The 23933-nt window shown below is 54.6% G+C and overlaps 3 protein-coding genes across 3 annotated transcripts; all 3 read left to right on the forward strand.

Moving 5' to 3' along the window:
- Position 1: 1 nt before the first annotated feature.
- LOC117647429 (inhibitor of growth protein 3-like) lies at positions 2–4426 on the forward strand. The gene is made up of 11 exons (XM_034389167.1): positions 2–277; positions 631–702; positions 784–912; positions 993–1127; positions 1224–1319; positions 1404–2071; positions 2132–2341; positions 3069–3101; positions 3710–3858; positions 3931–4204; positions 4285–4426. Exons 1-11 carry the CDS (start codon positions 250–252, stop codon positions 4393–4395), a joined length of 1905 nt encoding a protein of 634 aa, XP_034245058.1. The 5' UTR covers positions 2–249; the 3' UTR covers positions 4396–4426.
- A 10989-nt stretch (positions 4427–15415) lies between these two features.
- LOC117647136 (uncharacterized protein DDB_G0284459) lies at positions 15416–21258 on the forward strand. The gene is made up of 9 exons (XM_034388681.1): positions 15416–15494; positions 15588–15684; positions 15770–16064; positions 16146–16266; positions 16346–18217; positions 18321–18446; positions 18530–18696; positions 18807–19024; positions 19111–21258. The coding sequence occupies exons 1-9, from the start codon at positions 15486–15488 to the stop codon at positions 19536–19538; spliced, it is 3333 nt and encodes a 1110-aa protein (XP_034244572.1). The 5' UTR covers positions 15416–15485; the 3' UTR covers positions 19539–21258.
- A 668-nt stretch (positions 21259–21926) lies between these two features.
- Positions 21927–23471, forward strand: LOC117646868 (probable endochitinase). Its single transcript, XM_034388161.1, has 2 exons — positions 21927–22079; positions 22683–23471. Exons 1-2 carry the CDS (start codon positions 22058–22060, stop codon positions 23228–23230), a joined length of 570 nt encoding a protein of 189 aa, XP_034244052.1. The 5' UTR covers positions 21927–22057; the 3' UTR covers positions 23231–23471.
- Positions 23472–23933: the final 462 nt, after the last annotated feature.

Below are 23933 nucleotides of genomic sequence, written 5' to 3' on the forward strand. Positions count from 1 at the left end.
GGCATACCGAATCTAATGATTCAGCGGATGTACCGCGATGTAGTAAAGATGCAAATGGTTCTGAAACTTACACTCTGAAATTCTCATACACTGTGTCGTGCAATTTGCCCACTTTTCAGGGGGTTTAGGCTACAAAAACAGTGCTTACATATCTTCATTGATGTTTTGTGCCATTATGGTGTAGAATTTTAGAAATTTGCAAATTTTGTAATATATTTCACTGAGTTTTTAAGTAGATCCTTCCTCAATATGTTGTACCTAGAAGACTATCTTGAGAGTAAGTTGGTTTTAATGGATAGTAGTGAGGTTAAGTTGATGTTTATAAGGCAAAAAAATGTTTTGATACTCATTTTAACTAAACATTGTGCCTGATTGTAAAAATTATTGTCAATGCGGTATTTTTTTTCCTTGGAATACACATAGTATCATCAACATTATTTTTCAAAACTTTTTTTTTGTGTTTGACTTTTTTTTAAAAATTATTTTTACCACAACATTTGCACAGCTTCTTCTATGAAACTCCATTTTTGTTTCTGTTTTTTATTGGTTTCACTAATTTTTGCGTGCTGGTATGTTGTTAATAACCTATCTTATAATTCTCTAACATACAATTATGTTATTTTATTTCAGTGATAGAGCATCTCCCACAGGAGTTACGAGATCGTTTCACAGACATGCGTGAAATGGATTTAGGTGTTCAAAGTAAGTTGAGGCAATGAACATTCATTTGGTCTTTTATCAATAAATCCAGGTGTTTTTAATCATTTCTGTCCACTCATACAGATTCTATAGATGGACTGGAAAAGAAGGTGAAAGGCTTTTTTGCCAACGCTAAAAGGCTCCCAAAGCTCGAAAGAGATGCTGAAAATGATTGTATTCGTAAAGAATATTACAAAACTTTAGAGGATGCAGGTAATTTTTTTCTTACAACTCAGCAACTGTCTGAAAATTTTCAGGATAACAATAACTGACAACCTCCTATTTTATTACAGATGAAAAAGTACAATTAGCAAGCCAAATGTATGAGCTGGTTGATCGGTATTTAAGACGTCTTGATGCTGAGCTCTTCAAATTTAAAATTGAGCTTGAAGCGGACAATGCTGGAATTACTGAAGTTCTAGAAAAAAGTTTGTTACTAATTTTTCTTTTTTTTTTTGTTTACGCATTTTGCTTCCTGGTTTATTTTGGTGACTGATCTTTCTTACTTTTTTCTGTTCTGGCAGGATCTCTAGAGCTTGATGCTCCGCCACCCAGCAGTCGAGAGAAAGAAAACCGCTATTCTTTTGGATCTAGAGCGTCAAACACACATGGGAAACAGAGTATGTGCTGCGCGCTGCGCGAATACACGCCAACAGTTTTGAGGCGAGGCAACCCTGACCTTACACTGCCGTTATCTTTTTCAGAAAAACGTCGCGACTCCAGCGCTGTGGGGAGTGTCGGGGTTGGCGGGTCGTCGGACAGCAGGAGTTCTAGTCACAGCTCGCTCCAGCACGGCCACCGGGACCATCACGGCCAAGGCCACCGCGAGAGCCACTCCAACCACGCCCACCGTGACAGCCACGCTCACCACGCGCACCGAGACGGCCACGCCGGGCACCGCGACGGCCTCGGCGTCCACCGGGACAGTCACGGCGGCCACCGCGACGCCGGGCATCGCGAGGGCCACGCCGGGCATCGCGACGGCCACGCCGGCCATGCCAGCCACCGAGACGGGCACGCGCACCGAGAGAGTCGCGAGGGCCGCGACGGTCACCACCGAGACCACAGCGTGCACCGCGACCATGGCCACCTCGTCCACCGCGACCACGGCCACGGCCAGGGCCACGCCCAGGTCGCGCACCGCGAGAGGGACCACAGCGCGTACCGCGAGTCGCAGGCCACGATGCAGGCCCAGGCGCAGGGCGGCCACACGTACGGCCTGAGCGCCGGCATGGCCCACAAGGACCGCGACCGGTCGCGAGACCCCAGCAGGGACCGCGACCGAGAACGCGGCGGCGGCGGCCACTTTGCTCAGAGCCACCAGCACGCGCAGCAGCTGCACGGCCTCGGCCACGGCGTCCTGGAGCGCGACGTGACCAGCGCGAGGGCCGCGGCCATGGCGGCGCAGCAGCACGGCCTCGGCCACGGCGGCGCCTCGCCGGCCACCTCCACCAGCTCTGGGTCGCGGCACCAGGACCGGCACCAGGACCGTCTGCCCGACCGGCACCAGGACCGGCACCAGGACCGCCTCCAGGACCGCCTCCAGGACGCCCACGGCGTCCCCTACGGCCTCGGACACATGGGTGCCGGCGGAACCGCCATCGCGGCCGCCGCGTCCCAGGCCATCGCCGCCACGCAGCAGGTGAGAGGGAGAGAGAGGGAGAGCACCCCACTAACGCTGCGGCTGCGCGCTGATGCTGCGCCTTTCGTATGTCTGTCTCTGTCTGTCAATGCATTGGTTTGGTTTGATGGCTGGCTGGCTTGTCAAGGTTGTCATGTCGGCTGATTGGTTTTCAATTATTCTTTTGGGTGGCAGCGTGTGCTCTGGAAAGCCCACCTATTTTTAAAATAAGAAGCTAAACAGATTTTTTATATTTTTTTGGTGTGTTGAGCCAAAGGTAGCGTGTGGAGAACACAATTTCTGTCCTGCTTGTTATAAGAAAGGACAAACCTTGGTAAAAAAAAACAACTTCGCAAATGTTGCCTTTGGCACTCAATGACTGTTCATAAATAATCTTTCAATTTTAAAATTGCACGGTAGAGGCTTGTGTTGGGTGAAGGTATGACTTTGTGGCCTCTTTCATGTAGCATTTATGCAGATCAGAATTTTTCCACTTCTGTATCGTAACTGCTTTTCTGGTGGAAGAAGGTTAATGAGCGGTTATTTAAGGAAGAGTGTGAATGTGTGTGTTGTTTTTTTTTTTTTTTTTTTTTTTTTTGAGTGTGGGTGTGTGTGTGTGGGTTCTTTCTTTCTCTTTTTGCTCTATTATTACTTCAATCCCCTACATTGTTTAAAAGATAAAGCCCAAAAATTCTTTTTAAAAAAAGGTAATTTTTCTGAATACATAAAATTTATTTTGGTATGGCAGATTGAGAGGAGTGCCCAAGGAGATACCAAGGAGGTAAATATGCAGCGCATGTATGGTCTGTAGCTTTTACACAAACTATTGTAGGCTTTTCTTTTTATAGCCTGTTACGTGTGTGCAGCTTTGTGAGTTTGTGTGCTTGCCTGAAAATGTGTTAGTTTATTTTCGGTTCATTATTGATCACTTCTGTTTTCTTCACTCCAACTTCTCTGAAACATGTAATTTTGGTACTTTGCCAGCTTGGGTATTTTAATCAACCGCTTCTCTTTCAAACCCCAGATGCTATCAAAACAGCTTTTAATCCCAATCATAGATGAGCTTGCTTTCAAAATAGGTGTAGAAAGCTTAATGTTGTTAGTAGCTTCATGAAATGCTTTATTTATTCTCGCATGAAAATTTACATTCTTTCTTTACATCATCAAAATTATTTGCTTACCTTGAAAATTCTTGACATCAAGAGAAAATGTTCATAAATAATACATGTTACATTTACCACAAAGTTTTCAAATTTTAACAAAAAAAAACTGTCAGTTTAATTTTTTTTTGTCATGTCAATTTTTAAATACTTTTCCTAACCATAGCTTAGGTGTTAACTTTGACATTTTGATCAACACAATCATCATCATTTGCCTTTTCATTTGTAGATGCAGCAAGGTCGTCGCACAGCAAGTCTCAAAGCATCATATGAGGCCATTGGGGGGTCGCATTCCCATGATTTTGCAATTGGTCGTGAAATTGCTGGAGCTGCCCAGACTGCTCTGGCTGCAATACATGACATCCCTAAGAAGAAAAAGTGAGTTGAGACCATTCTTGATCTGCTAAGCATATAAACTTCTGGTAGTAACTTCCCCAATTTTTGTTCCAGGAAATCCAATGCTTCTAACTCTCATGCACTGTCATCAAGCTCCTCAGGCTTGGGATCATCATTATCAAGTCAGCAGGGGTCTTCCTCAGCCAGTCTGTCCAATGACCTGCTTCCCTTAGCTGGGGATGCAGGAGATGATGGACTGATGGACCCCAATGGCGACGGACTTGGCGATGGAGACAACCCAGACTGGACTTACGATCCAAATGAACCACGATATTGTCTTTGTAATCAAGTCTCGTATGGTGATATGGTGGCTTGCGACAATGAAGATGTAAGGATTTTCTAAAAAAAAGTTGATGTGTGATTTGTTTGTCTAGATTTTTACCCTTTATTTTTTGTTATTTCTTGCAGTGTCCATTTGAATGGTTCCACTACGCTTGTGTCAATATCACTGCACCGCCCAAGGGAAAATGGTACTGTCCACAGTGCTCATCATCTATGAAAAGAAGAAGAAAAAACTAGCATAAGGCCTCCCGTAGGGATAGCCCTACGGGAGAGAAAGGAAATCGGCCCTCTAAAAAGAAGAAAAAGAAGAAGGACTCTTCACCACCACCATCCTCTGAAACAGCCACCTCAGAAGTCGAAGATTCCAAAACTTCGTCCCCTTCAACCACTCCTCCTGGAGCTGTTTCTCCCAATGGGTCCAGTCTCGAGTCTCCCACCTCTGTGGAAACTGGAGCATCGGGCGAGGGCAAGGCTTCTCCTGTGACTTCCAACCATGGCAAATCTTCTCTAGTGCTCTCACTTCTAGAAAAAGACTTACGTGCTGCACCATCCCAAGGGAAAGCCAGTACTAAGCCATCTGCACATGGGAAGAACAGCCCTAAATCTTCCACTGTTGCAAAAGCCACTCCTGGAAAAAGTACTACAGAGAATGTCAAAGCCACATCAAAGCCTGTTGCAGGTGGAAAATTGGCCCTCGCAGCTAGCTTAGCTGGGAAGGCCACTCCTACTCATGGGAAAGCTTTATCCAAAGCATCTTCCATCAATAAGAAAATTTCTGCCAAGGTTCCCCCTGAGACAAAGATTGTTCCTAAAAATTCTGTCTCTGCAAAATCTTCGCTCTTGCTGTCCCCTAAAAAGATTCCCATTGTGTCCTTAGTGCTTCCAGGGTCTCCCCTGGAAGAAACTGTCCACACACCATCTGTTAAAAAAACTGCCCTTGCTAATCCCTCAAACCAGAAGGTTGCTACTAAGGTTTCCTCTGTGGGTAAAGCAGTTTCTTCAAAGATATCTAAAAGTAAAACTTCAAAGAATTCGTCCCCTAAGGTGGTGGGTCCTCGTTCTGTGGATGAGATAGAAACAGCTGCCGCCGCAGCAGCTATCGCAGAGATGGGCCATTTCTAATTTTCTCTTTCCTTAGGATTATCCTTTTCTTAAGAGTTTCTAGGATATGAAAATGTAAAAAAAAAATAATTAAAAAATGTTGCTGTGATTGAAATTATGTCATCTTGTAAGTAAATGGGTGAAAAATTTGCCATGTTGATGGCGTAAATTTTATATAACTTGTAATCCCTCTCATGTCATTGCATTCTGGGCTATCACTTCTGCTGCAAAGCTATTAGCTTCACATGCAGTCTGTTTGGGTGACTCAAAATTATTAAAAAAAAAAAAATACTTCAATTGTAAAGAAATATTCAAAAGAAAAAAGAACAAAAAAAAAAAATACAACTTATGAACTGTTTACATTAGAGGTAAAAGGTCAGCCTCTTTCTTAATTAAGATAATTAGTCTACTTGCTGCATCTGCTTACAAGCAGAAAGATGCTAAGTCAGTATGATAAAGTACAGAGAGGGAAAAGGCAATAAGGAAGTTATAATGCAATAGTATCAAATTTTGACAAATGCGACAAAAAGGTGCACTAGACTTTGTTTGGCACTTAAGTTGCCTTACTTAAAACATTTTAAATTAATTGTGTAAGTCAAGTGTTCTTTTCCATGTAGATGTTGAAACCTTGACAGACTTAGTTGTGTAGATGTTTAGTGGCATTACTGTGCATTTGTCATGCATATTAATTTACAAAAATTTCTCTTCTTCTTGAATCTATTTTAGATGACAAATTCAACTGTACCTTGTTGTCGTAATTGTGTTTGTTCTAGAGAATAAGTACTATATTCAAGTCCTCAGGTTACATGTCATACCATATTAAATTTCAGCAGACCTCTGTGATTTCACCAAGGATGCGTATTTGTCAGTCCTATGACCTGATACTAGCAACAAAATGTAATAAATGGCAAGCAGAAAACTCAATGAATTCTTTTTCATTACCTCGCATTCCCCAAAAATCTGAGTGGAGGCACACTATACAGGCATGTCATCCTGGAACGGCCGAAATTGAGAAACCGAATGGCTGGGGCTCTAATTCCTCCGACGCGGAAGCCTTGTTGCATTCCCTGGAGTCTGGAGGTGGGACTGGGTAGGACTGGGCGGCGACGGGACGGGCACCTTACAGTACCTTACCTACCTGACGGAGTCTGAGCTGAAGGCTCCGCTGCCGCTGCAGCAACAGAGCAGCGCCACGGCGCGGGGGAGGGAGGGGCGAGGCGAGGGGTGGCGGAACGGGCCGCGGTGCGCGGTGCCGCGGGGTGGGGTTCTGCCCCCACTACTCCACACAGCGGCTGGCGGCTGGCTGAGCGGGGGCTCGCCGGCTGGCTGCTGGCTGGCCGCCTGAAGGCTGGCAGGGCTGCCTGATGCTGTGTAGCACTGTGTAGGCTCGAGGCGGCCAGGCAGGCAGCCAGCAGTCAGTCAGCTTAAGGTCCCCGCCGAGACCGGACGCGCGAGCGTGAACGCTGCGCTCCGCGGCAGCGCGATCTAGTCCGCGACCGCGAAGCCGAAGCCGCGACTTGAAAATACGACACGCGAAAGCTCGGAAGCCCCCGCTGCGGTCGCTCTGCCGCGCCTCCTCTTCGCCTCGCGGCCGCCACGAGCCTCGATCGGCGAGCTGCTTTTGCAACCATCCAGGATTACCTTGTGCTTCGTGTCGCCGAAGGCCGAGAGCCCGTGGCGGTGGTGCAACTAGGTGCCAGTGTCGAGCCAGGGCAGGACGTGGATGTCGTTCCTGGCCGACGCCAACAAGTGATTCAAGCTCTACAGTGCCGCAGTGCCGGGCGAGACAAAGTGCAGTGAAGTGAAGTGAAGTGAGCGAGTGACGCGAGTGGAGTGTCACAGGTGAAAGCCGAGCGCACCAGCGAAGCAGCGCAGCAGGCTGACGTCAATCAAGATCCCGCTGCACTTCTTTGGATTTACCCGCAAACCCTGCCAGCCCCGCCAGCGCACTGCCGGGGCGCTGGGACCGCTTCGTCGCCGTCCTGCGAGGGCGGCACCCTGGTGAGCATCCTGGCCTGTCATCGCGGTGGCCGCGGAGCGCGCGGAGGGGGCCGCGGGCTGCAGGGCGCGGAGCGGCGAGCGCGAGCAACAGCTGCCAGACGCGGTGTGCGGTGTGCCCCCCGAAGTCCCGAAGGGCTCTGGGGCGTGGCGCGGCGTGGCGCTCTCCGCCCCGCCCCGTCCCGGCCCCGCCACGCCACGCAAGTGTAAGACCAAGGCTACGACGGGGAAAAAATAACCAGCCGTCAATGTCGACGACGTGGACGACGACGCTGGTGTGGGTGCCGGCCGTACCGGCGTGCGGGCCGACGGGGTGCTCGGCCCGGCCGATGCCTACGTCATCCGCGGCGCCGCCGTGGACTCCAGTCGACTCCAGACGTCCAGAGCCGGCGGTTCGGGCGGTGCGCGGAAAGCAGCGGCAGCAAGCAGCAACGGGAACGGGGAGAGATTTCTCCAGGCCGCCTTGCCTCGCCGCTCGCCGCGCCACTCCAGCCACTCCGGCGGGGCCTGCCCGCCCTGCCCTGCCTCACCGCGGCACGGAGGCACGGCCTCGGCTCGGGGCTCAGCTCAACGCGGCGGCGGCGTTTTGCCGCGACTCGCTGGAGGAAGCAAAGCGCCAGCGCGCCAGCAGACTGATTCCGAGAGTCGTTTTCGTCGCTGTCTCTCTCTCTCGCACCCATCAAGGACGCCCCATGAGTGCGAGAGAGACAGAGCGACGAGAAGGACTCTCGGAATCAGTCTGTGTAGGCCCTCGAGGTGCCTTAGCGGCCTTAGCGGCCCGCGACGGAACGAGTCTCGCTGCTTTTCGTTCTCATGCAGGGCGGGCACGGTGCGAGCAGGGCAACGGGTGCAGTGCTACGCCGCGGCTACGCGCTACGCACTCCGCACCGCTATTGTTCTGCCCGTTCTGCCGCGCTTGGCTGTGGCTGGTTCTGGTTGGGCCCGTGTGGGATTCCGGTCCGGGTCCGCTGAGACCCTTGGCTGGTCCTGTTGGGACTGCAGACTGACCCCGCTCAAGTGCGAGTCGGACGAGACGAGACGCAGTGCGGAATCCGTCGGAATCCTCCTTGACCCAGACGGGGCCGTGGGCCGGGGCCGCCCAAGGGGCCGCCGAAGGCATCGCGTCCCAATCCCAATCACGCCGAGGTTCTAATGAGACCCTAATGGGCATCATAGGGCCCTCCACCTGGCCTAGCTGTCTTCGCTCCGTCTCTCTCGCACTGCATACCGGGGCGGGTCGCTTAGATGCGTCGCCTGCTGTGGTCCACTGTGACTGTAGCGGAGCCCTTGGTCTTGCTGAGGTCCAGGACAGTCCAGGGTCCACAACGCACCGGGCCCAGGACCGGGTCCAGGTGGTTGTTGAGCGCGGACAGGTGCGAGTCTGGCTTCCTCCCTGCCTCCAGCACCACAATAAGTTGAAGGAGGGGACGGCCGGTCGGCCGGCGTCGCAGACGTCGCAGACAGACTGGCTCGCCGCGGTTCCACGGGGTTTCTGGTTTCTTTATTACTATTTCGGTTGTGGCTGGTCGTGGGAGCGACAGGGCGGGGCGGGGCGGGCCCCAGGGGCATGCCAGGGGCCCAGGCTGGCTTCGCTTTGCTTCGGTCGGCTTATCACCACTTCTCACCCGGACCGAGGGGCGGGGCGGGGCGGGGCGGGTGGCGGTCGTTCACCGCTATTGACACGACATGGGGAGCCTACCCTTCCCCTCTCCCTTTTTTTGGGAGTGCCTGCCTGGGCTTTACAGACTCATTTATTATCGTATGCACTTTTAAGTGGACGTCGAAATGGGCGAAGCCGGGCGAAGCGCGCTCGCCTTCGCGTTTAATTTTTAAACACTCTGCCTTTTATGGTAGTAACGTGTCGGCTGTCGCTGCACTGTTTCAAACGTCCCCAAAATGACGTGTAAGTCTCGCTTCTGGCCGCGGCGAGGGCGTCGAGGACGGCGGCGCGGTCGGGCCATCGTCGAGCCGTGCGGAGAGAGAGGTACGCCCGTTATCGATGGGCCGTTCCGAACTCGGCGCTGTCGTCGCCCTGTCTCTCTCGCACCCCTCGGACGCCCCGCGAGTGCGAGTGAGACGAGGCGACCGGCCTGCACGCTACGCAGTGCTACGCAGTGTGCCCGCTGATAAGCACCGGCCGCTCGCCGGTCCAGAGAAGTGTCCAGCGCGGCGCTAGCCTCGGGCCAGCCTTGGACTTGCACAGACTTGCACTAGCAGAGCTCTGTCTCTCTCGCACTCGTGGGACGCCTGTTGTGGGCGAGGGAGAGAGAGGCCCGCTGGAATCCCGGCGCGGGGGCGGCCTGGCCGGGGCTAGCCGGGGCCTGGCGGTGCAGGGCCTCCAACGCGCGTGGATGAAATGCATCTCCCTGAAGCACAGAGTTGGCTCAAAGGTTGCCACGGATTCCAACGAATTTTGGCGCAAATTGCTTTTGGATTTCGACTGTCTGTTACTTAGTTGCGTCAAACACTCGCTTTGCTGCACCGAGCACTCGCGTTGTTTGCGCCAAGCACCCGCTTTGTTGCGACAATCACTCGTTTGAGTTACGTTAAGTTGCGCATGGCGCCGCCCCCCAGTCACCTGTGCCGGGGCAAGGCGGGCCGGTCCTCCCCGCGGCCGCCCCGCCGCCCCGACCTGCCTCGCGGTTGCCTTGGCTGGGCTTGGCGGCTGGCGGGGCGCGGGCCGCGGGGCCCGGCTGGGGCAGGCTGGGGCCTGGTAGGGGCAGGGGGCCTAGCGCCGCAACACGCCGCGCTCCGCGCCGCCATGCCGCCGCGCCGAGGCTCCAACATTGGGGCCATGCCGGCCGTAAGTAGGCCATGACCACGGAGTGGTATAGTCCGCCCGGCGTAGCCTGGCCATGGCCTGGCGTCGCGTCGCGGCGGTCGCGGCGTCGCGTCCCCCTCCTCATGAATGGCTGGCGGGCCGCGGCCGGGTGTAGGTGGGGCGGGGGCTGGCCGGGCTGGCAGAGCCTCATCCTGATAGTGTGGTCACCGTGGGCACGGTGGACAGTGGCGGAAGGCAGCGGGCACGTTAGGAACCGCCGGCTATAGCGTCCAGGGGAGCGGCTGCGCCGTTTCGCTCGCGTTTTTTGGCGACTGCCGGGCCGGCCGGACGGCCTGCCCGGGGCCGCCGAGGCGCAGCCCCAGTCACCAACGCGGACGAGGCTTGGACGAAGGCGAAGACGTTATCTCCGTGAGGCACCATTCCCATTGCGCCTTGCTTTGGCAACGTCGCGGAACTTTAAGCTCGCTGGCGGCACGGCGCGGCACGGCCAGGGCACCGCGTTGTCGTCGCGGTGGCCACACGCGGGGGCGGGGTCGGGGGGCGGGGCGCCGCGCACCTGTCAGTGACTTTCATTGAACGCTTGCGTCAGCCGCGGCGCGCCATCCGAGGAGTCGGACGCACCGCGTCGGCGGTCTCGTTGGCCGGGACGGGACGGCGTCGCCGTGGCGTCGCAGCGAGTACTGTGGCGAGCAGCGCGTGGCAGGGGCAATGACTTTGACTTAGGCCGCCCGCGCGTCGGCCTGCCTGGGCTGCTCAGTGCTCGGCGTATTGGAGTCAGTCACCCGAAAACGCGCACCGCGCACCGCCCGCTCGCCGCCGCGACATCTCTCAGGCGATCCCGCACCGCGGCGTCGTCGCTGTCTGTCTCCGTCGCACCGACGGCGCGGCGCGTGCGGGTGCGAGCGAGACGGAGCCACTGGCCCCGTTTCCATGAATGGCCGAATGGCTTCGATTCGGCGAGGAGTCGACGCCGGACACGCGGGACACGCGGCGTCGAGATTGTCGTCGACACGCCACGGCATGGCCGCGGCCGCCGCGTACTCTACCTCCAGTTGCACAAGCGCCCCGCCAGAGGCTGCTTGCAGCGAGCGGCGCTGTCCGGCCTGTCGTGGTCGTCAACATTCCCACATGCAGGCAGGCTAACTTGCCCGGGGATTCGAAAACGTCGCATGCGCGATTTGTGTGTTTAGTGCGGTGCGCGGTGCGAACGGCGTGGTCTCTCGTTTTCTTTCTTTTTCTGGGTCGGATTCGGACTGTATTCTGGCGGTGTGGCTGCTGCAATAAAGCGGCTTCTTGCGCGCCGCGCGCCCAGCAGACTGTCGTCGCTCTGTCTCTCTCGCACCCAAGGGGCGTCCCGTGTGGGTGCGAGAGAGACAGAGCGCAGCCAGTCTGCAGTCAGCCGGGATTTGCCTGATTTGGATCTGCGGCGCGGCAGCCTGCTCGGCAGGGTGTGGCCGAGTTCGGCACCTTGGGTGTCTGCTGGCGGCACAGCGAGTTAGGACGCATCAAATTTGCATGCCCTCATTATATTCGCCTTTGCGTGCCTTTGAACACGTTCGTGCCTCTGAGCACGTTCCCTCCAGCCCCCTGCGTGTTTTTGGGCTAGGTCCATGCGAAGCCTTGCGTTCAGCTTCCCTCCCCTAGTACTTTGCGCCCTCGTCGGCGCGCTCAGACGCACGCTCACACTCACACGCAGTAGGCGCGCTCTCAGACACACACGCACTGCTCCGATTCTCGTGCTCACTTTCCCTGGGCGGGTCCGAAAGTCGACAAGTTCCGGGCCGCTTTGGGCAGCGCAAGTGAACCGAACCCGTTTTCGCGGGCGGGGCGCGGCGGGACGGCCCAGGCCCAGCCCCAGGCCCCAGACGGGCCGATGTGGGCCCTACGCTGCACTGCTGCAGGCCTTGCACCAGCGCCACCAGCGCCTGCAGACTCATTCCGAGAGGCGTTTTCGCCGCCCCGTCTCTCTCGCACCCACACGGGACGCCCCGTGAATGCGAGAGAGACGGAGCGACGAAAACGACTCTGTGAATCAGTCTGCAGCGCGACGACACCTCGACGGCGTGACCCTGACGGCCCCGGCGTGCAGTGCCGCTCTGCCCTAGACCCTGCTCGCGCGCTGGCGGCGCTGGCGAGTAGATCAGATCCACTCGATCACCATGTGGCGGGACCGCCCCGCCCCGCCCCGCCCCGCGCGCAGTGCACTGCAGTGCAGCGCGAGCGACGAATAAGTGCAGATGCAGCCTGCTTGCATCTAATCAGCTGAGCTGGGCCGCGCTGTGAGGAGCTCCCGTTGCGCGCTCCGTGCCCCGCGATTCGCGTAAGGCCGAAGCGGTGCCGAAGCGGTGCCGAAGACGCCCGTCGAAGCCGAAAGGGCGAAAGGCGCGCTGCAGCCGTCGCCGTGTCGCCGACGGTCGTCGTCGTGTCGCGTCATTCAAAGGCAGGAGAAGGGAGAAGGCAGGGCAGGACTCGGGCAACTCGGGCGGGACGGGACAGGCCGTCGTCTCGGAGCTGAGCCACTGCGCTGAGCCCCCACCTGCCCCCACCTCGCCGCGCCTCGCGCCGCGCGCCGCACCGAGCGACCGAGCGAGCCGCCGGGCTGCAGAGATGGGCGGCGTTGCCGCGTCTCCCCGACCCGAGTCTCTCCGAGTCTCTCCGACAGGCCTTCCGACAGTCTCCGAGTCGAGAAAGCGCGCCAAATGCCGCTGTTGTCTGGCTCGCCGTCTGAGCCGCTCGGGGGATGCTCGACATTCCGAGACATTTTCGGGGGGGGGGGGGAGGAGATTGGATTGAATGAGCGCGTTCCGTATGGATGGCGATGAATGAGTATCGCAAGCGCTGACTTCCCTGCCGGGCCTAGCGGCGCCCCGACCAACCGCAACGCAGGCTTTATTCGCCTCCACCTCTCACTTTTGTCTCACAGTGTACTCCGTAAGTTGCTGTTCTAACGCCCTGTTGTCTCTGCTTTGATTTCAGGCTCACTTCTGGTGAAACATGGACGTCTCAAACCTGTAAGTGTTTGCGGCAGCGTTTCTGACGCAACAATTTGCCAGGGTCGCTCAAGTTTATCTAACTGACATGCCTGTCCGCAGAGCGTGTAACACGGACTGGCCCGGTGGAGCCTCCCCGCTGCCTTGACCGGCCACATGTACTCCAGCGAGTACTCACACACGGGCTACGCCACGGGCTACCCGCCCCACCAGACAGCGCAGCCCCCGCAGCCCCCGGGGCAGTCCGGCCAGTCGGGCCAGGCGGGCGGCAGACATGGGGCGGCGCAGCTGGCGGGGCCCGCAGGTGCGCCCGGCGGCTACGAGCAGTGGCGGAGCCTTCAGGACCAGCAGCAGCAGCCCGAGTGGGGCGGCTACGGCGTGCAGCACGGCGTGCAGCACAGGGATCATCTAGTGCCCGCGGCGCCGCACCGGACGCAGGAGCTCTACGCCCAGCCGGCGGCGCCGCACCGGACGCAAGAACATCAAGAACACCACGTGCATTCCGCCACGGTCTCGCACCGTACCCAACACCATGTTCACACCCCGGCGCCCCACCGGACCCAGGAGCACTACATTCAGCCCGTGGCGCCGCACCGGACCCAGGAGCACCACATCTACTCTCCCGCGCCGCAGCGGCAGCAGCGGCCTCAGGAGCATCATGTTCTCCCCGCGGCCCCCCAGCCGCACCGGACCCAGCAGCCCAGCCCTCACACTCCCCAGACTCACCAAAGCCTGCCGCAGATGGCCGCCCCCCAGCCGCACTCGCACCCCCGCCACGACCGCCACGACGCCTACCAGCTCAAGTCGCCGGCGAGCCACCCCGCCTTCTCCTTCAAGCAACCCCTGCCCACCTACGCGCCGCTCGCGGCCACCCACGGCGCGGCCTACCCGCCGCCGAGCCTGCACCCTCAGCATCAGCAGGTCGCGCCGCCCCAGCCGTCCCGACTCCAGGCTGCTTCGCACGCTTCGCAGTACCACCCCGCGCCGCAGCCCAGCCAGACCAGCGCCGCGGCGCAGTACCCCTACCGGCAGGACCCACAGCCCCCACAGCACCACCACTCGTCCATCATCCAGTACAACCCCCAGTACACCCCCAGCAGCAGCGTCCAGCCGCCCCAGTCGCTGCCTTTCGCCTCACAGCCCTACCCGCCGCGGCCCGCGTCGCTGCAGCCCGACGGCGTGCGGCACTCTTCCGGTGCTTCCGGTTCCGGGCAGCCGGCGCAGCGGGCACCGTCCGCTCAGCCCCACGCCCTGGCCGCCTTGGCCGCGCCGCCGCGGCCGCACTCCGTCCAGCCCGCGCGGCCCAGCACGCCGCAGGCCGCACGGCCGCAACCGCCCCTCACCCCCCACCCCAGTTACCCCTACCACCACCCCACCTGCAGCTGCCCCGTCTGCCGGCCCGGAGACACCCCTTACGGGTCCCACGCAAGGGGTGAGTCTGCCTTCTGAGCCTCGCAGCCTGCGGAGCGCGGAGTCTACGCCGATGCCCCTTGCTAATGCCTCTCGGGGTCGGCCTAAGGCCTAATGTTGTTGTTGTTGTTGCAGTGTCAAGCTTCAGCTCGGGCAGAGGCCCCGGACCGCACCACACGCCGGCGAGCACGAGCGTGGGGGCGGCCCTGGCGGCCCCCAGCCCCGCTCCCAGCGCCGCCCCCGCCCCGCCGTCCGCCCCGCCGCGTCTGGAATGCGAAGTGCCCGCCAAGAGGATGCGCGCCGTAAGTCCCAGTCAACTCGAGCCCGCTCGGGCCACTCGTGTCTAGTGTACACACACGCTGGCTTGGCCGTGGCGTACCGTGGCGTTGACGTACTCTGTGGCCTTGTTGCAGGAGGCGCGCGTGGAGACCGTGTCCCCGGTCGACCTGTCCGTCCGCACCGTCCGCCGCTCGGCCGACTCGACCGCGTGGCGCGCCGAGGCCGAGCACGACGGCGACGTGCAGGCCGAGGCCTGCGACTCGACCGCGCCGCCCAGCCGTGCCGCCATGATGGCGCGCGTGCCGCGCACGGCCGTGATGCCCCGCGTGCCCTTCATGCCCGACTTCAGCGTGGCGCACTTCCACCAGCAGCGCGACGCGCGGCGCGAGGAGCAGGACCAGCTGCGGCGACAGCGCGAGGACGAGGAGCACCTGCACCACCTGCAGCAGCACCCGCAGGTGTCGCTGCCCGGCGTGGCCACGCTGCCGCTGCCCTGGCCGGCCATCGCGCGGCCCAGCTTGACGGGCGTGGCGGCCATGGCGGCCAGCACCACGCCCGAGTCCTCCTCGCACTCGGCGCTGCTGCCCAGGTTCTCGTCCAACAGGAGCTCGCTGTACCCCAGCAGCTCGGCGCCCGCGCTGCCTCCGCACGCCGCCGACCCCACCGGCTACCTCCTGCCCTCCCTGCGCTCGCTGCCCCTGGTCCCGCCCCTGGCCCCGCCGGACGTCGGCGTCCCCGAGGCGCCGCGGATTCGCACCAAGGCGGAGATGAAGATGGTGAGCTGGAGCAGCTGGAGCCACCTCCGCGCCGCTGTGCTTAGTCGCATTCGCCGGGATAAGTTCTAACTTTGATTCTTGTTCTCGTTGCAGCTGGGCGACGCCGCGGCTGAGGCCGTGCGGTCCTGGCTCGCCACCTCCCACCCCGAGGTCCCCGCCGACGCGAGTGAGCACCCCTGCGAAGCTTCCAGTGAGTACACTACGACACACTGTTACTTGCCTTTTGCCGGCCCACCGCGTTGGAGCATTCCATTAACATCATCTCGTGTCCGCAGCCTCCGGCCTGAGCGCCCCGACCCTCTACGACGAGCACCTCCTGGACTCCGCCGAGGTGACGGCCCGCGCGCCCCTCGACGCAGCCCTGCCCACCCTGACGCCCACCTTGGGGCCCGCCCCCGCCGCCCCCGGCGCGCGGTACTCGGTGCTGAGGAGCCCCGGCCAGGACTCGGGCCTCGAGGGAATGCCCCGTCTGGAGGCCATGGAGCCCGCCGCCCCCGTGCCCGCCCCCGCCCCCGCCCCCACCTCCATTCCCGTCTCGGCCCCCGCCGCCGTCCTCGCCCCCGCCGAAGGGTACGCTGCAAAAATAGGGAAAGAGGTCGCGGTTAACGTGCTGAATGTATTGCAACTGTCTGGTTTTGTTTGTTTTTGTAGGTCACTTGCCCCCGTCCCCGTCGAACCCGCAGCCCCGGAAGCATTGCTCTCGACGCCAACGTCCTCCGTCACGGTCAAGGCCGCTCTGACCCAGGCCGCTGTGGCACCGGGCACACCCGAGGTACGGACCCATGCCAAATCACCACTGCGTTGCGTGCTGAATCTTGTACAACTTTGTAACTTTCATCTCTCTGTTTCAGAATTTGAAAGAAGAGGGTGACGATAGCCAAAGTGCATGGGCCCAATCCTGCCTTGACTTTGAATTAGAGCTTGGAGCTAGTGAAACCAAAAAGACTTCAAAGGGACGGTTTCAAAGCAAAACCCTCAAGGCTGACATTTCTTGTGATAAAACTCTAGATTTAAATGCTGTAGAAAAGTTGTCAGTTAGTCCTGACTCTTTAAAGAATGTTTCAAGAGGCCAGAAGACTGTAGTGTCCAGAGCAGATTCTTCCAAAAGTGGTGTGAGTGAAACCAGAACGTGCCCTAAGAGAAAACCAAGGCCCCTGGTCATTTCTGACAGTGAAAGTTCGAAATCATCCATTGATAGTGATGATGAACCCCTAGCTAGAAACAAAGCCCGTCGTTCTGCTTCTAACCAAGACAAGGATTGCCCTAAAAGTATTGTTCAAACTCGGTCGACCAAAAGCAACAAATCTACATCGCCTGAAGTCAAACCCAAAAAGTCAGTCAAGAAGGAGGCAGAAGAAGCAAAGAACACTTGTAGTAAAAAGCTGTTCAGTACTGAAGCCGTCTTAAACAAGTCTCCCAGGAAAACCAGGAGCTCTTCATCAAAAGAGAGCCCTCCAATTAAAAGGCAGCATCTGGAGTCTGGGTCATCAGATAATGAGTCTGTCACTCAGTACCTTAGCAAAAGCCTAATTCAAAATACTCCCGTCGAGACTCGAAGAATCAGACTGAGAACAAAGGTTGTTGAAGTTGAAAAGGCATACTGTCTTCGACCCAAAGGTGATGGGTCGGATTTCCGACCCGGTTGGGAGGAGGAAGTATTTCAGTACAAACGTTCTCTCCGAATGCCCCACATTTTAATCAACATGTCCAAGGGAAGTGCTGTTTCAGAGGCAGAAAACTCTAAGCCCTCATCTATTTGCTCAACGAGTGAATCTGCCTTGGAAGGCTCTCCAAAGAAACATTGCCGAAAGCTAGAAAGTGAAGCAGAAGCATTATCTAACTGCGTGGATGTTGAGTCTGAAGATGCTTCATCTTCTGTTTCCCTCCCTTTTATTAATAGGAGAGGTAAGAAACACAGCATTATTGACCAGCTTGTTGAAAAGGTCTCTAAAGCCTCAGCAAACAAGAGTATCGCTGGTAGTCAAAAGACCAGCCAAAATTCATCTGGAAAGTCAACAAAGTCCACAAGTGCTGTTGATAGATCTAAATCCAAACAGGCAAATTCTGATATCAAAGAGACAACGTCTCTAAATGAAGAAGAAAAAGTTAAAACTAATTCATTAAGGAAAAAAGATTCTATTCGAGCAGTTTTTGGCACAGAGAAAACGCCACCCTCAAAGACTAAATCTCAGGCCACAGAAGAAAATAAGAAAAGTAAATCTAAATCAGTCACAACTAGGAGAAAAATCGAAAGTGTACCAATCAGGCAAATGTCCTTACGAAAACGAAATTTGGTCATACCAAAGACATCTGGAAGGAAAAGTTCGAGAACAGGTGATATTGAGGGGATAGTCTTGCGGCCACGAAATGCTCAGCAAGTAGCCACCTCTCGAACTGGGTTAAGAACTGCTGCCCTTGTCAGAAGAAGTAAAGTTGTTCTGAATTTAAAGAATAAGAAAAATCAAAACATTGAAAGAAGACAATCTGGAGATGGGACTGATGATGATGTTGATAATGATGATAACGATAATGACAAAAGCATTATGAATACAATTGAGGCTGCCAGGAAGAGTTTACTAAAAGATGAAACATCTGAAACAACTGTTGTCAAAAAGCGTGTCATAAGAAGGAAGTTTCGTTCAGGCTTTGACTACATACGTAAAAGTAAAAAGAAAAAAGTAAAGAAAGAGGATGTTAAAAAGGCACCAGTTGAAAAAGAAAAGGTAATACTCTTTTAGGTATTTTCTTATCTATTTTATGGTCTATTAAGTCATGGCCAATACAATATAATCTTTTTTGTTAACATTTGAAAATTTTTTGTTTCAGGTTGCGCCAATTGTTGAGAGGATACCATTGACTGAAGAGCAAATTCAAGTTACTTTACGAAACTGGGTTATTAATCGAAGTCACGGGGACACTGTCTTACATAGAGCTGCCCGTCTAGGATATGCGGTATATGATATTCAAATTGTTTGGTCGAATTTTGTTGTTGTGTTATACCACCTTGCTTAAACATCTAATCTTTTTACCATCAGGAAGTTGCCCAATATGCTATTGACAAATTGAAAATGTCTCCGTGTGTTGCTGACAATGCTGGCTACACACCACTACATGAGGCTGCAAGACGAGGCCATGTGGACCTGTCCAAAATTTTACTGGAACATGGAGCAGATGTTAGTTGCAGTGCTATAGGTGGAATTCGGTAAGCGTCCGTCTAAACTTTGAGTGCTGATGGATAATTTTCTCTTCAGTTTAAGTAGCTTACCACAGATTCTTCTTTATTTCTTATATATTTGTTTTTCTGATCTTCAGACCGTTACATGAAGCTGCAGAGTCTAATCAAGTGGAAATGCTGCGCCTATTACTTGAGTACGGAGCTGACCCAACTCTTGCCACCTATGGTAATGATACACCACTTTCTATCGTTGAGCCGGATAGTGAAGCCTATGAGCTCCTGACTCACCATTTAGCAGATGTCCAGGGCCTGAATGCTCCTCCATGGAAGTACCATGGGCCTTCAAAAATATTTGGTGAGTCACATAAGCTGTTAATGTTATTGGTTGTATAAAGTCATTTTTCCACTTTATTAACTTCTTGTCTTTCTTCTCAATTTTAGATTTGGTCACCTACAGAGGTGATGTTGCTCTCCAGTCCCCTCCGTCCTTTGAGAGTGACGCCGATAGTGAGATCAATGTGTTTTCCTCTGAAGTTATACCACCTCCTCTCTATACTTTCCACGGTGAACCAACTTCCCAAGTGTGGGTACTTGTAAAAGATTTAATGAAAGCGCTCAACATCTCGACAGAGGATGAACTCTTTTGCCGCTTGGCTGTGCAACCTGAAGATGAACCTACCTCATCCCAAAATTTACCAATCCGAACGAGAGAAGTTTCTATCGATGATTTCCTTCAGAAAACAAAAGCAGTCACTTTTCCTGCACCAGAGAGCAACTTGCCTCTTTCAGGATGTATGACTCGCTTGGTAGAATTTAGCAATGAGGTGCGAGCTCTTCTAAATGAAGAAGTAACTACATTTCTTGGATAAAGTGCCTTAACTAGTTTTATGACTTCTATTTCTTTTTTCCCCCTTTTTTTTTGTTAAGTTTTAAACAGAAAAATTGAAAAATCTGAAAGCAAATTGTTAGTGTCAATGTAGTATAGGGGACTTTGTCATGACTGAAGATGTAATATGTCATTTAAGACATCTGATGGTGCTTACAAACTGTGAATGTGCTTGATGGCCAATTCATTTAAAATTAAGAAATGGGCAGGAGTCACATTAACTGTCAAATATTTTTTCCTACAAATATTACTTGTCTTTGTTTTCTTCCTCTTTGCCTTTAAAAGAAACATTTAGCTTTGTTAACACAAAGACTTTGTTAATAATTTTGTTCTTGGTGAATTTCACAATCAAAGTTTGGGCAAGTATTGGCAATTGCCCATACACACAAAAATGTTGTATATTTACCTTAATTTAAATCTAGTCAACTTTCTGTATGCCCCTCTAGATGGAAACTGAGTCAAAGTTTCTTACAGACAACCTCTTAGTAATATCTGTCTGCTTGATCCACTTCCTCTTCCAACTATATTTTGCCATTAAGTAAACGGGTTTTCAATCAGTTATGTCCTGATAGCAGTATCAAATACATTAATATTTAATTCAGTGAAGATATTCAAATGCGTCCAGAAATCGTATCTTGGTGCAGTACATCTAAGCAACCACCATCACACTGGTTAACTTTTCTGGATGTAACCCATTTTTTGGGGTTGCAACTATGGGGCCTTATTGATCTCTCTCTGCTTACAGTATCACAGACTTGAATGAAAATACTGTCCTATTTGTGGTGAATAAAATGCTAAGTTCTGCAAACAAACTGCATTTAACATCATGCCAGTTTGATCTTAGTCAGATTGTTGTACTTATGTTTCCAATAGGTGTAAGACTTGTTATTTTTGTGATATATCATATGGTCATAACAAATGCATTTTGTTTTCTCCTTTTTAGCTTGATTGATTAAGATATTAATTACACTGCTAGTTTTTCAGTTAGATTGTTTGTTATTGTTTATGTGTCTTTACAGTTCCTTCAGCAAGCTTTTATCTCACTTCCGTTTTGAAGTACCTGTACTGATCCCATTCAAATCTTATTTGTCAATGGGCTTTTTCTTAAGATGAGTAGAGACCTTATTTTGCAATGACTTACAGAGATATTAAAAAGTAACTGTTAACTGTATGACTAAGTTAAAGCTGTTGCGTGTATTTTATCAAAGCATAGACTTTTCCTTTATTTTTTAACAAATCTATACTACTAGTCGCCTGAAATACCTGGAAAAAATTAGTTCTGATTGACATATTCATTTGCAATGTACAGGCTCTCTTTCTTACAAGTTTATTTTTGTTCTTTGTGACTATGTTTTCCGTTTCTCATGTATTTTGTTCTGTTTTTATTTTTACAACATTATTGATTTATCATGATCTATTTTATTACTCAACCCAATGCTTGATAGTGTTTTCAGATGCTCTCCTGATCATTCTGAATTAATAATAGACTTGTAAATAAATACCTAGTGACGTTTTTTGTATGACAAGTGTTTATTTTCTTTCAAATTTTGTAGCTATGTTATTGTATACTGGCATGAAATGTGATACTTCTTAAGCCTAATGAAGAAATATTATTTTGTGTTGTGCTCTCAGGGATGATGTTTTGTTGTCTTATCTGTTTTAGTTATTATGATTAATAAATGTTTTTATTACATTCATAGCGAGAACCTCTATTGCTTTGATTTCCATCCCCCTTTCCAAGAGCAACAGGAAATAGGAAAGCTAATTTCACGTCAAATAGACTGGACACCGAGCATATGCTTCTCACAAACACACACCAGGCGCGGATTCAGGAGGGGGGGAGGGGGAGGGGCCGAAGGTAGGCCACCATTTCAGCACGTCACAAGGAAAACGCGCCAATCAAGACACGGGTACACGTACACGTTGACAACGACTTCGATCGCCTCGGCTTATGGGCAGTTCGCAGAACACTGCGTTGGGATTGGCGGTGGTGTCCGCAGCGTCGAGAGGGGACAAGCCGCATGCGACTGTATTGACGCGTATGGGCCGTCACTAGTTTCCGAAGGGTCTCTGCGACGCTCTGTCTCTCTCGCACCCCTCGGGAATGCCCCCTGAGTGCGGCAGAGACAGAGGAGCGGTGCACTTTGCTCTTTGATCCTGCACGGCGAGGTGAAGTGCGCCACGGACCGCGGCACCGCGGCCTGGCGCTCCAAGGCGTCCACCGCGTCGACGCCTTGGCTGCCTTGCCCCCCGTCGACCCCACCCACCTGGCCGCTCCCTCCGCATATTCCCTCAAAGACCTGATAGCCGCTGAAGCAGCACACTGAGGAAGTCCCTCTCGCACTCGTGGGCCGGGTCGGAGAGACACGAGAGAGACGGAGCGACGAGAACGACTCTCGGAACCAATCTGCAGATAAAGTGGCGCGCGGGTCGGGGCTTAATCGCCGGCCCTTTGATTCCATTCCCAGTCTCCGACAACGAGTCCGACAACCCGGTGCAGCCATGGCGCGTCTCCTACTCTTCGGTGAGTCCCGCGTGAGCTGCACTGCACCCTGCACCCACGACAGCAGTGGCTGTCAGTGCAGTGGCTGTCAGTGCAGTGGCTGTCAGTGCAGTGCCAGTCTTCACGTCCTCAGCCGAGCCAAATCCTCCGCGACACTATGTGGCTTCGCGGTCTAAGACCAATGCAAATGCTTAGAGATGAGACCCCATCGAATGAGAGTCCAAACTAGAGTTCGAATCCGGTCATGCCTGCCACTCGGGTTTCGCACATGAATTATCATTTTCTGAATTTGGTGACCATGGCAATAGAGCATTTGCATTAGCCAGATGGTAACGGACACGGAAAACATATCCGGAGACCGCTTTTTTTTTCACGCTACGCATCACACATTTAAACCTCGGCGCAGTGCCGGCGAAAACACTTAAGCCGGTAGACGGCTTGCTATCTGATCCGTGGGCCTGCTCGGAGTGCTCGGCCACTTGTCGGGCAATCACAGCAATCCGCGCATTGGCCCGTCCGGCCGTTGACGTCGAGTGCCCAACTGCAGTGGCGTGGGCCCGCGGGCCGCAGGGCGCAGGCTGACCAATGCTCCGGGCTCAAATCGCTTGGTGTCTTCTTTTCCAGTGTGCCTTACGGCCGCAGCCTTCTCCATGACAATCGCTGCCGGCCTCGCCCCCGCCACTACCGCCGCCCCCACTGCCGCCCCCACGACGGTGAACCCCCGCTGCCAGCCCGCCTGCCCCAAAAAGAAGGCCGGAAAGGTGCCCAACCTGTGCCGGTGCCAGGCCTACTTCGAGTGCGACAAGAAGGGCCAGGCGACCCCCAAGCTGTGCATGGCGTGGCAGAACTTCGACCCCCAGGCGCTCGAGTGCACCTTCTGGGACAGGGTGGACTGCAACTGGCTGACCACGGCGCCCCCCACCACGACGACCACCACCACGCCCGCGCCCCCCACCACCACCCGCGGCCCGCCCGTGCCCGGCTGCGACTGGAGGCCCCAGTGCCCCGCCAGCGGCTCGTCCAAGCAGGGCATTCCCTGCAAGGACTCCTGCGGCAGCTACATCGAGTGCAAGGACGGCGACTGGGCCAAGAAGAAGTGTGGCATCCTGCAGCCCAAGTTCGACACCAAGTCCAACAAGTGCGTCATGTGGGGCGCCAAGTGCGCGGCCTGAACCGTGCCGCCGTGCCCGAGCGCCGGGCCGTAGGGCCCATTCACCCATTGAGCTTTCAATAAACGACCTCACCAGGTTCTTGTCGCCTCATTCTCCCTCCAAGAACACCTCCTGACGGTCATTTCAAAGGGAAAGGAAGCAGCAGCATCGGGGTCGGCCACCTGTACGGCCCAACCAGTCAGCTGTTGCGAGTTCTTTGTGCACCTTGTCCAATTTTGAAATAAACTTGACAAACATCTCAGAGAGTCAGTCGGTTTTTGCGCGGCTAACCCGGGGCCCGAAGCGCGCGGACCGCAAGCTAGCCTGCTGGGTAGGCAGCGCGAACGCTCGCCTGTCCGGCGGGCAGGCCTACCTCGGCAGGCGCGCCTAGAGGCAGGGTGGGCATGGCGGGGACGTTCTCTTCTCGGGGCGCTGCGGACTCATTCCGAGAGGTGTCCTCGTCGCCCTGTCTCTCTCGCACCTGTACGGAGCGTCCTGGGGTGTGAGAGAGACAGAGCGACGAAAACGACTCTCGGAATGAGCCGGCTGCAAGGTCGACGGCGCCGAGACGGGGCAGCCCTGCCGCCCTCGCATCGGCCGCATCGGGGAGGACGCGGCGAAGGCCGTCACCTTGCTCGGCTCGGGCGGCACCGCGACGTTGCGAGGATGCTGCTGCCTTTGGCAGGAATAACGTCGTCTCGTTTGAGCAGCAGCTCGGGGAAGG

This window comes from Thrips palmi, unplaced genomic scaffold (genome assembly GCF_012932325.1).
Source record: "Thrips palmi isolate BJ-2018 unplaced genomic scaffold, TpBJ-2018v1 HiC_scaffold_2, whole genome shotgun sequence".
NCBI classification, from domain to species: Eukaryota; Metazoa; Arthropoda; class Insecta; order Thysanoptera; family Thripidae; genus Thrips; species Thrips palmi.